Source organism: Pristiophorus japonicus, chromosome 21, assembly GCF_044704955.1.
Source record: "Pristiophorus japonicus isolate sPriJap1 chromosome 21, sPriJap1.hap1, whole genome shotgun sequence".
NCBI lineage: Eukaryota > Metazoa > Chordata > Chondrichthyes > Pristiophoridae > Pristiophorus > Pristiophorus japonicus.
In genome coordinates, this window is record NC_091997.1 from 27,189,982 (window position 1) to 27,204,035 (window position 14,054).

Here is a 14,054-nt window from a genome sequence, read left to right on the forward strand (position 1 = left end):
TTCTATATTTTGGGTGACTAAGTGCGATTGTCAAATTTGGGTACTCTCTTTCTATCTTTTACACTTTGTCTCTCTCTTTTTTCTTTCTCTCTCTTTCTCTCTTTCTTTCCCCCTCTCTCTCTCTTTCGAAGAGCTCAACGCCCTCCCAGATGCACTTTCTCCACCTAGGGCGGTCTTCGGCCAGGGGCTCCCAGGTGTCAGTGGTGATGTCGCACTTTACCAGGGAGGCTTTGAGGGTGTCCTTGTAACGTTTCCGCTGCCCACCTTTGGCTCGTTTGCCGAGAAGGAGCTCTGCATAGAGCAAATGCTTAGGGAATCTCGTGTCTGTCATGCGCACTATGTGGCCTGCCCAGCAAAGCTGTTCGAGTGTGGTCAGTGCTTCAATGCTGGGGATGTTAGCCTGGGCGAGGTCACTGATGTTGGTGCGCCTGTCCTCCCAGGGGATTTGCAGGATCTTGCAGAGACATCGTTGGTGAAATATCTCCAGCGACTTGGAACATAGGAACAGAGGAAATAGGAACAGGAGTAGGCCATACGGCCCCTCGTGCCTGCTCCGCCATTCAATAGGATCATGGCTGATCTGATCATGGACTCAGCTCCACTTCCCCACCCACTCTCCATAACCCCTTATCGTTAAGAAACTATTTCTGTCTTAAATTTATTCAATAGCCCAGCTTCCATAGATCGCTGAGGCAGCGAATTCCACAGATTTACAACCCTCAGAGAGAAGAAATTTCTCCTCATCTCTGTTTTAAATGGGCGGCCCCTTATTCTAAGATCATGCCCTCTAGTTCTAGTCTCCTCCATCAGTGGAAACATCTTCTCTGCATCCACCTTGTCAAGCCCCCTCATAATCTTATACTTTTCGATAAGATCACCTCTCATTCTTTTGAATTCCAATGAGTAGAAGCCCAACCTACTCAACCTTTCCTCATAAGTCAACCCCCTCATCCCCGGAATCAACCTAGTGAACCTTCTCTGAACTGCCTCCAAAGCAAGTATATCATTTCGTAAATATGGAAACCAAAACTGCACGCAGTATTCCAGGTGTGGCCTCACCAATACCTTGTATAACTGTAGCAAGACTTCCCTGCTTTTATACTCCATCCTCTTTGCAATAAAAGCCAAGATACCATTGGCCTTCCTGATCACTTGCTGTACCTGCATACTATCCTTTTGTGTTTCATGCACAAGTATCCCCCAGGCCCTGTTGTACTGCAGCACTTTGCAAACTTTCTCCATTTAAATAATAACTTACTCTTTGATTTTTTTCTGCCAAAGTGCATGACCTCACACTTTCCAACATTATATTCCATCTGCCAAATTTTTGCCCACTCACTTAGCCTGTCTATGTCGTTAGCCTGTCAAGGCCTCAGAGAGGGTGCGGAGAAGATTTACAAGAATAGTACCAGGGATGACAGACTTCAGTTATGTGGAGAGACTAGAGAAACTAGGATTGTTCTCCTTAGAGCAGTGAAGGTAAAGGATAAATTTAATTAAAGGATAAATGTTAAAATTATGAAGAGTTTTAATAGAGTAATTTTGATGAAATTGTTTCCAATAGCAGGAGGGTCAGTAACCAGAGGACACAGATTTAAGATAATTGGCAAAAAGGATCACAGGGGAGATGAGGAGAATTTCTTTACGCGCCAAATTGTTATGATCTGGAATGTACTGCCTCAAAGGATGGTGGAAGCAGATTCGATAGTAACTTTCAAAAGGCAATTGGATACATATTGAAAAGGACAACTTGCAGGGTTACTGAGATAGAGCAGTGGAATGGGCCTAATTGGATAGCTCTTTCAAACAACTGGCACAGACACGATGGTCTGAATGGCCTCCTCCTGCTCAGTATAACCCTGTTGACCACACTTGACCAGCTCTGCTGGGCAGGCCACATAGTTTTCATGCCAGACACGAGAATCCCAAAGCAAGCGTTCTACTCGGAACTCCTTCACGGCAAACGAGCCAAAGGTAGGCAGAGGAAACGTTACAGGTGGTACACTCATAACAAAGGATGAAACTGAGTACTGTGTACAATGAGCAAGTGTGACCTTAGCTCCTTTAATAAGACTCCAGAGTGCAGGTACCTTGTGGGTGGCCTGCTTATATACTGTGCTCCCAAGGGATGCTGGGATCCCTTGGGACTCCAACAGGTGGGCCCTCTGGTGGTCAGGTGTCATGCAGGTTACAAAAGGTTGAATATATAACAACAGGGACACCCTCAAAGCCTCCCTGAAAAAGTGCAACATCCCCACTGACACCTGGGAGTCCCTGGCAAAAGACCGCCCTAAGTGGAGGAAGTGCATCCGGGAGGGCGCTGAGCACCTCGAGTCTCATCACCAAGAGCATGCAGAAATCAAGCGCAGGCAGTGGAAAGAGCGTGTGGCAAACCAGTCCCACCCATCCTTTCCCTCAACGACTACCTGTCCCACCTGTGACAGGGACTGTGGTTCTCGTATTGGACTGTTCAGTCACCTAAGGACTCATTTTTAAGAATGGAAGCAAGTCTTCCTCGATTCCAAGGGACTGCCTATTATGATGATAACCCTGTATTTGTGGTCGGAGGCCTACCTCAGGAGTACACCTCCAACCCCCCAAAAAATACGAAAGTACCTGGCATCTCCAGAGCTTCAGAGTCTTTGGGTCCTGGGCCCGCGGGTGGACGCCTGTGTAAAAGCCCACGAGTCCTGGGGACGCAGCTGGTTCAGAATCGTCCCTGGGGTCACATGGGCCCAGTCCTCCAATCACAAAGGGGGATTCCTCATATGCTTATCCATAAGCTTTTGAGAAATCACCAAATAAAACACAATTCTAACAAAAAATAAATATCCCCATGTTCAAAATTAAATAAAGGTCCCTTTGAATAAGCATTTAAAATAAAAATGTAATATTTTGAAAAATAATAAAAACACTTTATTCCAGCTAAGAATTTACACGAGCTAATTTTAAATGTTTTAATCATTTTTAAACTTTTAATTTAACGTTAATTTTAATCGTTACACTGGTAAATGCAGGCCCTACACCTGCTTTTAACCAGGTATAAGAGTGTTGTGGGCATTCGCTGGGCAGCAGTTGGGCAAATAATCCAACTCTGCGCCAGCGAAAGTGTTTGTGGGGCGCATGTGGACGATGTGTCAAGGAGAAACTTGACAGATTGCCATTTCCGGGCTTTTGCCCATGCGCAAACCCAGCACTTGCAGAGCTATTCTGAGGATGTGCAGCGGCGTATGCGTACGCTGCCATTGCTCCGGTAAAATCTGGGCCTATGGTTTTATGAAATGCCGCTGTTAACGACTTCCCCTTTATGCTGCACATAAATCCTACAAATCCCCTGGGAGGACAGACGCACCAACGTTAGCGTCCTCGACCAGGCCAACATCCCCAGCATTGAAGCACTGACAACACTTGATCAACTCCGCTGAGCAGGCCATATCGTCCGCATGCCAGACACGAGACTCCCAAAGCAAGCGCTCTACTCGGAACTCCTTCACGGCAAACGAGTCAAAGGTGGGCAGAGGAAACGTTACAAGGACACCCTCAAAGCCTCCCTGAAAAAGTGCAACATCCCTGCTGACACCTGGAAGTCCCTGGCCAAAGACCGCCCTCAGTGGAAGAAGTGCATCCAAGAGGGCACCGAGCACCTTGAGTCTCATCACCAAGAGCATGCAGAAATCAAGCGCAGGCAGTGGAAAGAGCGAGTGGCAAACCAGTCCCACCCACCCTTTCCCTCAGCGACTATCTGTCCCACCTGTGACAGAGACTGGCTCTCGTATTGGACTGTTCAGCCACCTAAGGACTCATTTTAAGAGTGGAAGCAACTCTTCCTCGATTCCGAGGGACTGCCTATGATGATGACGTTGCACCAATCTGACTTTCCACCTCTCACAACAGCTATCATTATTGTCCCTCGGAGTGAGCATGCCTGATAATACCAAATGATGCATAATTTTCTACCTGGAACTCAAATCTCTGGAACAACGTTAAATCATTTATGATCCTTGACAGTGATCAGAGAGAGGTGACGTTTGCATCACCGGTACATTCAAACCTCGGTAGAATAAATGAGGGAGTGACATTCCAATTCATACCCAGTACCACCTAATTCCCTCGCTGAATAAATATATCAATACTCCCACCATGTCATTATTTTATTCAGTGCATGCCATAACTGCACCTCTAATTGTATCTCAGAATCCTTACTGGCCTATTGCCATGATACATTCAGTACTTTTGCTCATTCACTCTGGAAGTGCCTGAGAGAGAGGCTGAAAACAGTCATCTTTCCAACTTACAACATTCAGTTTTCAGCTGCAGAGTCAAGTCACTGCATGCACAGATAAGATATGTTTAACCACAGTAACCCGAGAAGCTGGAGATGCTACAAACGTAATTTCCTTTCGCATTTGAGGCAACGACTGACTGATGCTCACACGCAAAGTCAACTTACATTTTTCTTCATTTTTCTTGGAGTGGCATTGTGATTCGGCCACGAAAGGCCTGTAACAATGCAGGCCGGTGCCAGGGCAGTTTGGGCACCACTCCCTCGGTATTCAATTGAAATTTTGCCATTTTTTTCCTTTCTACTGTTGCAACTTCATGGATTCAATTTTGATGTGGAGCATCCGGCCGTTTACTCAGGTCCCGTGGGAAGCTACTTTGGGTTTTCCGTTGAGTTCTACTTGCCCGATAATGGCCTGTAAGTACTTAACCTCCGACTTTCACCTTTTTAGCGGGTCAAATTTAGTTGATTGTTCAAGAATGCAATAACGTGCTGCGCAAAGACCCGGGATGTGGGCTTGCGTCCGACAACACAGGAGTTAGCAGTGCCCCGAGTGTCCAAGTGAGGACCCCTCGCCTTGCAGGTGGTTGCTTTTCCTCTGAAGACTGAGACTACTTCAGCAGAATGAAAATTTTTACCGGGCTTGACGGGGTAGATACAGGGAGGATGTTTCCCCTGGCTGGGGAGTCTAGAACCAGGGGTCACAATCTCGGAATAAGAGGTCGGCCATTTAGGACGGAGATGGAGAAACCTTTTCACTCAGAGGGTGGTGAATCTTTGGAATGCTCTACCCCCGAGGGCTGTGGTGGCTCAGTCTTAAGTATATTCAAGACAGAGATCGATAGATTTTTGGATATTAAGGGAATCAAGGTATAGTGCAGGAAAGTGGAGTTGAGGTAGAAGATCAGCCATGATCTCACTGAATGGTGGAACAGGCTCGAGAGGCCGAATGGCCTACTCCTGCTCTTAATTCTTATGTTCTTATGTACTTTATGACTCTTTACTGTTTTTTATGTCTCAAATCAAAGGTTTCAGTAAGGCCTCAAATATTCATTACGGAGATTTGTGAGTTATATCTTTGTCTTTGGATCATTGCACTCAAATGACTGTGTAAGAATTAACTTGCGAGCTTAACTCACTGCTGGAGGCATGAATCAGAGAGACAAAGATGTGAGCGATTGCAAGACGAGAGTCAGGAGATGGATGAGGAGATGGACTGAAACACAGATAAATAGTAATGGTGGGAGACAGATTATATAAACAACATAGGCCTTGTATCAGCTATGGCTCAGTGGGTAGCACACTCACCTCTGCATTAGAACATTGTGAGTTCAGATCCCACTTCAGGGACTTGAGCAGAAAAATCGAGGCTGACACTCCCAGTGCAGTGCTGAGGGAGTGCTGCTCTGTTGGAGGTGCCGCCTTTTGGATGAGACGTTAAACCAAGGCCCCGTCTGCTCTCTCAGGTGGACGTAAAAGATCCTATGGCACTATTTCGAAGAAGAGAAGGGGAGTTATCCCAGGTGTCCTGGACAATATTTATCCCTCAATCAGCATCACTAAAACAGATTATCTGGTCATTATCACATTGCTATTTGTGGGAGCTTGCTGTGCACAAATTGGCTGCCGCGTTTCCCACATTACAACAGTGACTACACTCCAAAAGTACTTCATGGGCTGTAAAGGGCTTTGGGTCGTCCAGTGGTCGTGAAAGACGCTATATTAATGCAAGTCTTTCTTTCTTTTAGAAATTTGTCTCGGTGTTGTAAAACAGGCGGTATCGGATCAGCTACGCGCTATATGCAGCGCCCAGTATTCGGTTGCATTGACTGTAGTGGATCTGAATATCAGGCGTTGTGTATAAAGGGCGGCCGATTCAATATCGTCGGTTTTACACCTCCGCCCGAGATGAATTTTTAAGCTACAGAAAATAGACACGGAGAATAAAAAGGAATGAAATAGGGACAATGAATTGAAGAAGGAAAACAATGGAAGCAACAATAAGAAGTGAAGATACCATCTCCCATTGAGGCAGGAGGAAAAGTTCAGAAAAAGACGATTTCAGATTCAAGTAGAATGAGAGGGGATCTCATTGAAACGTATAAAATTCTGATTGGGTTGGATAGACTGGATGTTTCCCCTGGTTGAGAAGTCTAGAACAAGGGGTCACAGTCTCAGGATATGGGGTAGGAAATTTAGGACCGAGATGAGGAGAAATTGTTTCACTCAGAGGGTGGTGAACCTGTGGAATTCTCTACCACAGAAGGCTGTGGAGGCCAAGTCACTGAATTTATTTAAGAGGGAGATAGATAGATTTCTAGAAACAAAAGACATCAAGGGGTATGGGGAAAAAGCAGGAATATGGTGTTGTGATGGAGGATCAGCCATGATCATATTGAATGGTGGTGCAGACTCGAAGGACCGAATGGCCTACTACTGCTCCTATTTTCTATGTTTCTATCCCTATGCACAGAAAGGATTTACGAGAATGATTCCAGGGACGAGGGACTTCAGTTACGTGGATAGACTGGAGAAGCTGGGGTTGTTCTCCTTGGAGATTTGATGGAGGTGTTCAAAATCATGAGGGGTCTGGACAGAGTGGATAGAGAGAAACTATTCCTATTGTCAGAAGGGTCGAGAACCAGAGGACACAGATTTAAGATGATTGGTAGAAGAACCAAAGGCGACATGAGGAAAATCATTTTTACGCAGCGAATGGTTAGGATCAGGAATGCACGGCCTGAAAGGGTGGTGGAGGCAGACTCAATCATGGCTTTCAAAACGGAATTGGATAAGTACCTGAAGGAGAGAAATTTGCAGGGCTATGGGGCAAAGTCGGGGGAGTGGGACTAGCTGAGGAGCTCTTGCAGAGAGCCAATATGGGCTCGATGGGCCGAATGGCCTCCTTCTGTGCTGTAAGCATTCTGTGATCCTATGTAATGTCTGTACTATACTTTCTTATCACTCAACATAAAAGTGCTGTGAGCTATGAGCTAGCAATTTGGACAATACAGTACTGTCAAACAGGTTATGCACACAGATGTTTAACGGTGTCAAATATCAGTCTGTTTTCCTCAACTAATTTTCCGACACATGCAGAAACCCATCCTCGTGTTTAACGTCTCTGAACAAACTCCTGGGGGGTTCTGTTTGCCAGATACAGAGTGCACACTCACTACACATTGGGGCACAGCTCAGTTCAGAGAGTTTGGGCATTTGTTTGGCAGAACTAAGTCTTGGGCCTCCCCTAGTGTGGACCGGGGCACTTGCAATCCTACTGCCTTCTATCCAGCTGGGGCCAACCCTACCGATTGGGGTCAACGTTGCAGGGTTATTTGGAGACCTGTGGGAAGAATCACAGTTCTGAATAACTAATCTACCTTTCCAAGTCCCACTGGTGAGCTAGGCCGGTACGTCAAACTCCAACAGAGCCTTGGAGCACTGCACACCTGCCTGGTTCATGTGTCGGATTGTGTCGGAGGGCTGACACGATTCTGAACTTACGTCACCAGGTGTGTCATCTTGGAGCCACTTTGACCCCAAAGCGACCTTGTTTAGCGTCAGGTGAACAGAAGTGATCAGATCAGCCATGATCGTATTAAAGGGTGAAGCAGGCTCGAGGGGCCGTATAGCCTACTCCTGCTCCTATTTCTTATGTTCTTATTTATGTTCTAACTATGAAATAGTACTACCTAATGTCCCTGAAATTGCGACCTCCGTGATGGCGTTTGCTCTGCCTATGCCATCGTAATCCATCTGAAGGGTCCCACAAGTTCCGAGTTTCCATTTGCGCACGCGGAATCCGGGACTTGCAATCTGTCAAGGTTTGCCTTGACAGGTCATCCGACCCAACTAGAAAACCAGTTTCGCTGGTGCTGAGTTGGACTATTTGCCCAACAACTGCCCGGCAATTGACCACAAAATCTTGCGACTGGTAACATAGAAACATAGAAACATAAAAATTAGGTGCACGAGCAGGCCATTCGGCCCTTCGAGCCTGCACTGCCATTCAATAAGATCATGGCTGATCATTCACCTCAGTACCCCTTTCCTGCTTTCTCTTCATACCCCTTGATACCTTTGGCTGTAAGGGCCATATCTAACTCCCTTTTGAATATATCTAACGAACTGGCCTCAACAACTTTCTGTGGGAGGGAATTCCAAAGGTTAACCACTCTCTGAGTGAAGAAGTTTCTCCTCATCTCGGTCCTAAATGGCTTACCCCTTATCCTTAGACTGTGACCCCTGGTTCTGGAACTCCCCAGCAACGGGAACATTCTTCCTGCCTCTAACCTGTCCAATCCCGTCAGAATTTTATATGTTTCTATGAGATCCCCTCTCATTCTTCTAAACTCCAGTGGATACAAGCCCAGTTGATCCAGTCTCTCCTCATATGTCAGTCCTGCCATCCCGGGAATCAATCTGGTGAACCTTCGCTGTATTCCCTCAATAGCAAGAACGTCCTTCCTCAGATTAGGAGACCAAAACTGAACACAATATTCCAGGTGTGGCCTCACCAAGGCTCTGTACAACTGCAGTAAGACCTCCCTACTCTTATACTCAAATCCTCTAGCTATGAAGGCCAACTTGCCATTTGCCTTCTTCACCGCCTGCTGTACCTGCATGCCAAACTTCAATGACTGATGTACCATGACTCCCAGGTCTCGTTGCACCTCCCCTTTTCCTAATCTGTCACCATTCAGATAATATTCTGTCTTCCTGTTTTTGCCACCAAAGTGGATAACCTCACATTTATCCACATTATACTGCATCTGCCATGCACTTGCCCACTCACCTAACCTGTCGAAGTCACCCTGCAGGTGTCGGGCCTGCTTTCCTCAGGGTAAGGCTTAAATAAAATATTTAAACATTAAAAATGCTGCACATACACTTTAAATGGGTTTATGCAAATATTGGCTCGGATTAAGATATTTAAAATTATTTATCAAAAAAATTAAATTTTTATTGTATTTCGTGTAATGAAGAGACTTACGAATAAAATTGAAATTCAGTCCATTTATATTCATTCGAATTGTGTAAATTGTTTAATTATTTGAGGATTCTGTTGCTTGTCATTAGGGGATTCCCCTCGGAAATGACTGCAATGGAATCCTCCTTTGTGATTGGAGGACCGGGCCCATGTGATCCCAGGGATGCTCCCGAACCGCCTGCGTCCCTGAGATCCGTAGGCCTTTCCGCTGCCCTCAGCCACAAGGCCCAAGACCGGAACATTCCGCAGCCTGGAGGTCGGTGTGGAAATGTTTCTCAGGTCGGCAGCGTGCTGCAGAGGTACCCCTCCGGCCGCACTTTCCAGCTCAAAATTTGCTTATCTGGGCTACGGTCCCTTTAAGATACTTCTAGTACAACACTGAAACGTTGCAGATAAATTTATGCAAAGGGAATTTATTTAAACATTATTATTCTCAAAGAAAATAAATTGAAAGGTTATTCAGTCCAGAGCGAAGACGCAATTAAAGTTAATAACTGAGAGCGGTTGATAACAGTAGAGAGAATGTGTAAGATATGACAATAGAAAACCTTATGTTAAATATTTTCCTGTCTGTTTGCAGCCCAGGTGTCCTTATTGGTGCTCCCAAGACAAATACAACCCAAGAAAATGTAACAGAGGGTGGAGCAGTGTTTCTCTGTCCCTGGTCTGTTAATGGAAGTCTGTGCAGTATAATACCATTCGATACTACGGGTAAGATATCAGTTCAAGAGCTAATTCAGTTAAGTCTGTAAACTGTGGAATTTGTGGCCTCTCATATTACAATGTACTAGACCCACCCTCACCCATGCCTTTGTTACCTCTAGACTTGACTATTCCAATGCACTCCTGGCTGGCCTCCCATCTTCTACCCTACGTAAACTTGAGGTCATCCAAAACTTTGCTGCCCGTGTCCTAACTTGCACCAAGTCCCGCTCGCCCATCACCCCTGTGCTCGCTGACCTTCATTGGCTCCCAGTTAAGTGACGCCTCGATTTCAAAATTCTCATCCTTGTTTTCAAATCCCTCCATGGCCTCGCACCTCGCTATCTTTGTAATCTCCTCCAGCCCCACAACCCCCGGGATGTCTGCGCTCCTCTAATTCTGCCCTCTTGAACATCTCTGATTATAATCGTTCAACCATCGGTGGCTGTGCCTTCAGCTGCCTGGGCTCTGGAACTCCCTCCCTAAACCTCTCCACCTCTCTACCTCTCTCTCCTCCTTTAAGACGCTCCTTAAAACCCCCCTCTTTGACCAAGCTTTTGGTCACCTGCCCTAATTTCTCCTTATATGGCTGGGTGTCAATTTTCTTGTCTTATAACACTCCTGTGAAGCGTCTTGGGATATTTAGCACGTTAAAGGTGCTATATAAATACGTTGTTGTTGGTGTTGCTAATCATAGTACAACTCCCTTTACTATCCCCCCATCATAGGCAGTCCCTCGAAATCGAGGAAGACTTGCTTCCACTCCTGAAGTGAGTTCTTTGGTGGATGAACAGTCCAATACGAGAGTCACAGACCCTGTCACAGGTGGGACAGATAGTCGTTGAGGGAAGGGGCGGGTGGGACTGGTTCGCCGCACGCTCTTTCTGCAGTCTGCGCTTCATTTCTGCATGCTTTCAGCGTTGAGACTCGAGGTGCTCAGTGCCCTCTTGGATGCACTTTCTCCACTTAGGGCTGTCTTGGGGACTCCCAGGTGTCAGTGGGGATGTTGCACTTTATCAGGGAAGCTTTGAGGGTGTCCTTGTAGCATTTCCGCTGCCCACCTTTGGCTCGTTTGCCATGAAGGAGTTCCGAGTAGAGCACTTGCTTTGGGAGTCTCGTGTTTGGCATGCGGGCTATGTGACCTGCCCAACGGAGCTCATCAAGTGTGGTCAGTGCTTCAATGCTGGGGATGTTAGCCTGAATGAGGACGCTGATGTTAGTGCGCCTGTCCTCCTAGGGGATTTGTAGGATCTTGCGGAGACATTTTTGGTGATATTTCTCCAGCAACTTGAGGTGTCTGCTGTACCTGGTCCATGTCTCTGAGCCATACAGGACGGTAGGTATTACTACAGCCCTGTAGACCATGAGCTTAGTGGCAGTTTTGAGGGCCTGGTCTTCAAACACTCTTTTCCTCAGGCAACTGAAGGCTACACTGGCGCACTGGAGGCGGTGTTCGATCTCGTCGTCGATGCCTGCTCCAGTTGATAGGAGGCTACCGAGATATAGGAAGTGGTCCACGGTGTCCAGGGACGTGCCGTGGATCTTGATGACTGGGGGGGCAGTGCTGTGTGGTGAGGACAGAATGGTGGAGGACCTTTGTCTTACGGATGTTTAGCGTAAGTCCCATGCTTTTGTACGCCTCGGTAAATACGTCGACTATGTCCTGGAGTGCGGCCTCTGTATGTGCACAGATGCAGGCGATGTTGAACACTTTTTTGTTGGTGGTGATGGATATAAAATATAGTCTATTGCTTGCTTGGCATCCCAGCTGTGGGAATGTATATATTTTGTCTGGCAGCGATAAATTTAAATGGTGTAATCTATGGTCCCTTATTACCTGTCATATATAGGTAATTGTTTTCATAAGCCGAATGATGCAAAATGTAATTTATTTTGAAAGATGTAATTTACTTCCTGTATTCAACGGGGTTAAATTTACACTGTGAATGTCAGAGAACATAAAAACATAAGAATTAGGTGCAGGAGTAGGCCATACAATCCTTCTAGGCTGCTCCACCATTCACTGAGATCATTGCTGATCTTCTACCTCAACTCCACCTTCCCGCACTATCCCATATCCCTTGATTCGCTTAGTATCCAAAAATGTATTGATCTCTGTCTTGAAACTGAGAATCCACAGCTCTCTGGGCTGGAGAATTCCAAAGATTCACACCTCTTTGAGTGAAGAAATTTCTTATCTCAGCCCTGAATCCTTATTCTGCGACTGTAACCCCTGGTTCTCGGCTCCACAGCTAGGAGAAAAATCCTCCTTACATCTACCCTGTCAAGCCCCTTAACAATTTTTATGTTTCAATGAGATCACCTTTCATTCTTCTAAACTCTAGAGAATATAGGCCTAGTCTACTCAATCTCTCCTCATAAGGCAATTCCCTCATCCCAGGAATCAGTCTGGTGAACCTTTGTTGCACTCTCTCAAAGGCAAATATATCCTTCCTTAGGTAAGGAGACCAGAACTGTACACAGTACTGCAGATGTGGTCTCACCAGGGACCAATATCATTGCATTACTCTTGTATTCTAATCCCTTTGTAATAAAGGCCAAAATACCATTTGCTTTCCCAATGGCTTGCTGCAGCTGTGCGAGCAGTGATACAGTGTATTTAAAGAAGGAATCAGTTAAACTGCTATCATTGTTTATCCTGAAATACCAGGAACAGCGATTCTTTCTAGAACTGGCAATTAAACGTCACTGAATGCGAGATATAGTCGAGGCCGGTCTTGGGGCTTTTTTTCCATCAACTTGCTTCAGAGTAACCGATGACAACCTCGACTTGGTGAAATGTTCCAAGGCACTTCGCAAAGGAGCAGATCGCACCCTGAGCAGATTAGGAGAGGAGGCAGAAGGAGTGAGATCTCGCAACAAATCCCACCCTTTCACAGTGTCGGATTCTTGTCTTATCGGCACTTTGCCTTTAATCAGCGGTATGTTTTAAAGTGCTGGGCCGAGAGATTGGCCTCCTTTGCGCCTCCCCTTATTGCCTCTGGGGGGCGGCGGTAGGGCGTTGCAGCCCGATCTCATTCGCCTGGAGATTGTGACATCATTGCCGTGCGCATCGCCCCGGTAGCGCCCCGGACCCAAACTTCGATTCCGCCCCCTGCGGCATTACCGGGTGAAAACACCGGCAGCTGCAGGAGACACCAACGCTGTCGCCGCAAGATCCTGTAACTCCCCATGGAGGATAGATGCACCAACATTAGCGTCCTCGATCAGGCCAACATCCCCAGCATTGAAGCACTCGACCAGCTGCATTGGGCGGGCCACATTGTTCGCATGCCTGACACAAGACTCCCAAAGCAAGCGCTCTACTAGGAACTCCTACACGGCAAGCGAGCCCCAGGTGGGCAGAGGAAACATTTTAAGGACACCCTCAAAGCCTCCATGATAAAATGCAACATCCCCTCCTATTGTGTTCCTAACACAGATGAGACTGCACACAGGGAGGTTAAAGTAACAGTGACCTCAGTCTTTATTAAGACACTCCAGAGTGAGAAACAGGCCTTAGGGGACGGCTTATATACAGTGCTCCCAAGGGATGCTGGGATCCCTTGGGACTTCAGTGGATGCACTCCCTGGTGGTGGAACATGGGAGTGCATGCGTTACAGATACACAACACCACCGACACCTGGGAATCCCTGGCCAAAGACCGCCCGAAGTGGAGGAAGAGCATCCGGAAGGGCGCTGAGCTCATAGAAACATAGAAAATAGGTGCAGGAGTAGGCCATTCGGCCCTTCTAGCCTGCACCGTCATTCAATGAGCTCATGGCTGAACATGCAACTTCAGTACCCCCTTCCTGCTTTCTCGCCATACCCCTTGATCCCCCTAGTAGTAAGGACTTCATCTAACTCCCTTTTGAATATATTTAGTGAATTGGCCTCAACAACTTTCTGTGGTAGAGAATTCCACAGGTTCACCACTCTCTGGGTGAAGAAGTTTCTCCTCATCTCGGTCCTAAATGGCTTACCCCTTATCCTTAGACTGTGACCCCTGGTTCTGGACTTCCCAACATTGGGAACATTCTTCCTGCATCTAACCTGTCTAAACCCGTCAGAATTTTAAA

At 46.6% G+C, this 14,054-nt stretch overlaps 1 protein-coding gene across 1 annotated transcript in view; it reads left to right on the plus strand.

The window, feature by feature from the left end:
- The first annotated feature begins 4,247 nt into the window (after window positions 1-4,247).
- The window catches only part of itga2b (integrin, alpha 2b), a 136,839-nt gene continuing 127,032 nt past the window's right edge, over window positions 4,248-14,054 (plus strand). Inside the window, exons 1-2 of the mRNA XM_070864503.1 lie at window positions 4,248-4,699; window positions 9,853-9,983. Of these exons, the coding sequence (XP_070720604.1) occupies window positions 4,509-4,699; window positions 9,853-9,983 (322 nt within the window). The 5' untranslated portion in view covers window positions 4,248-4,508. The remainder of the gene's footprint in view (window positions 4,700-9,852; window positions 9,984-14,054) is intronic.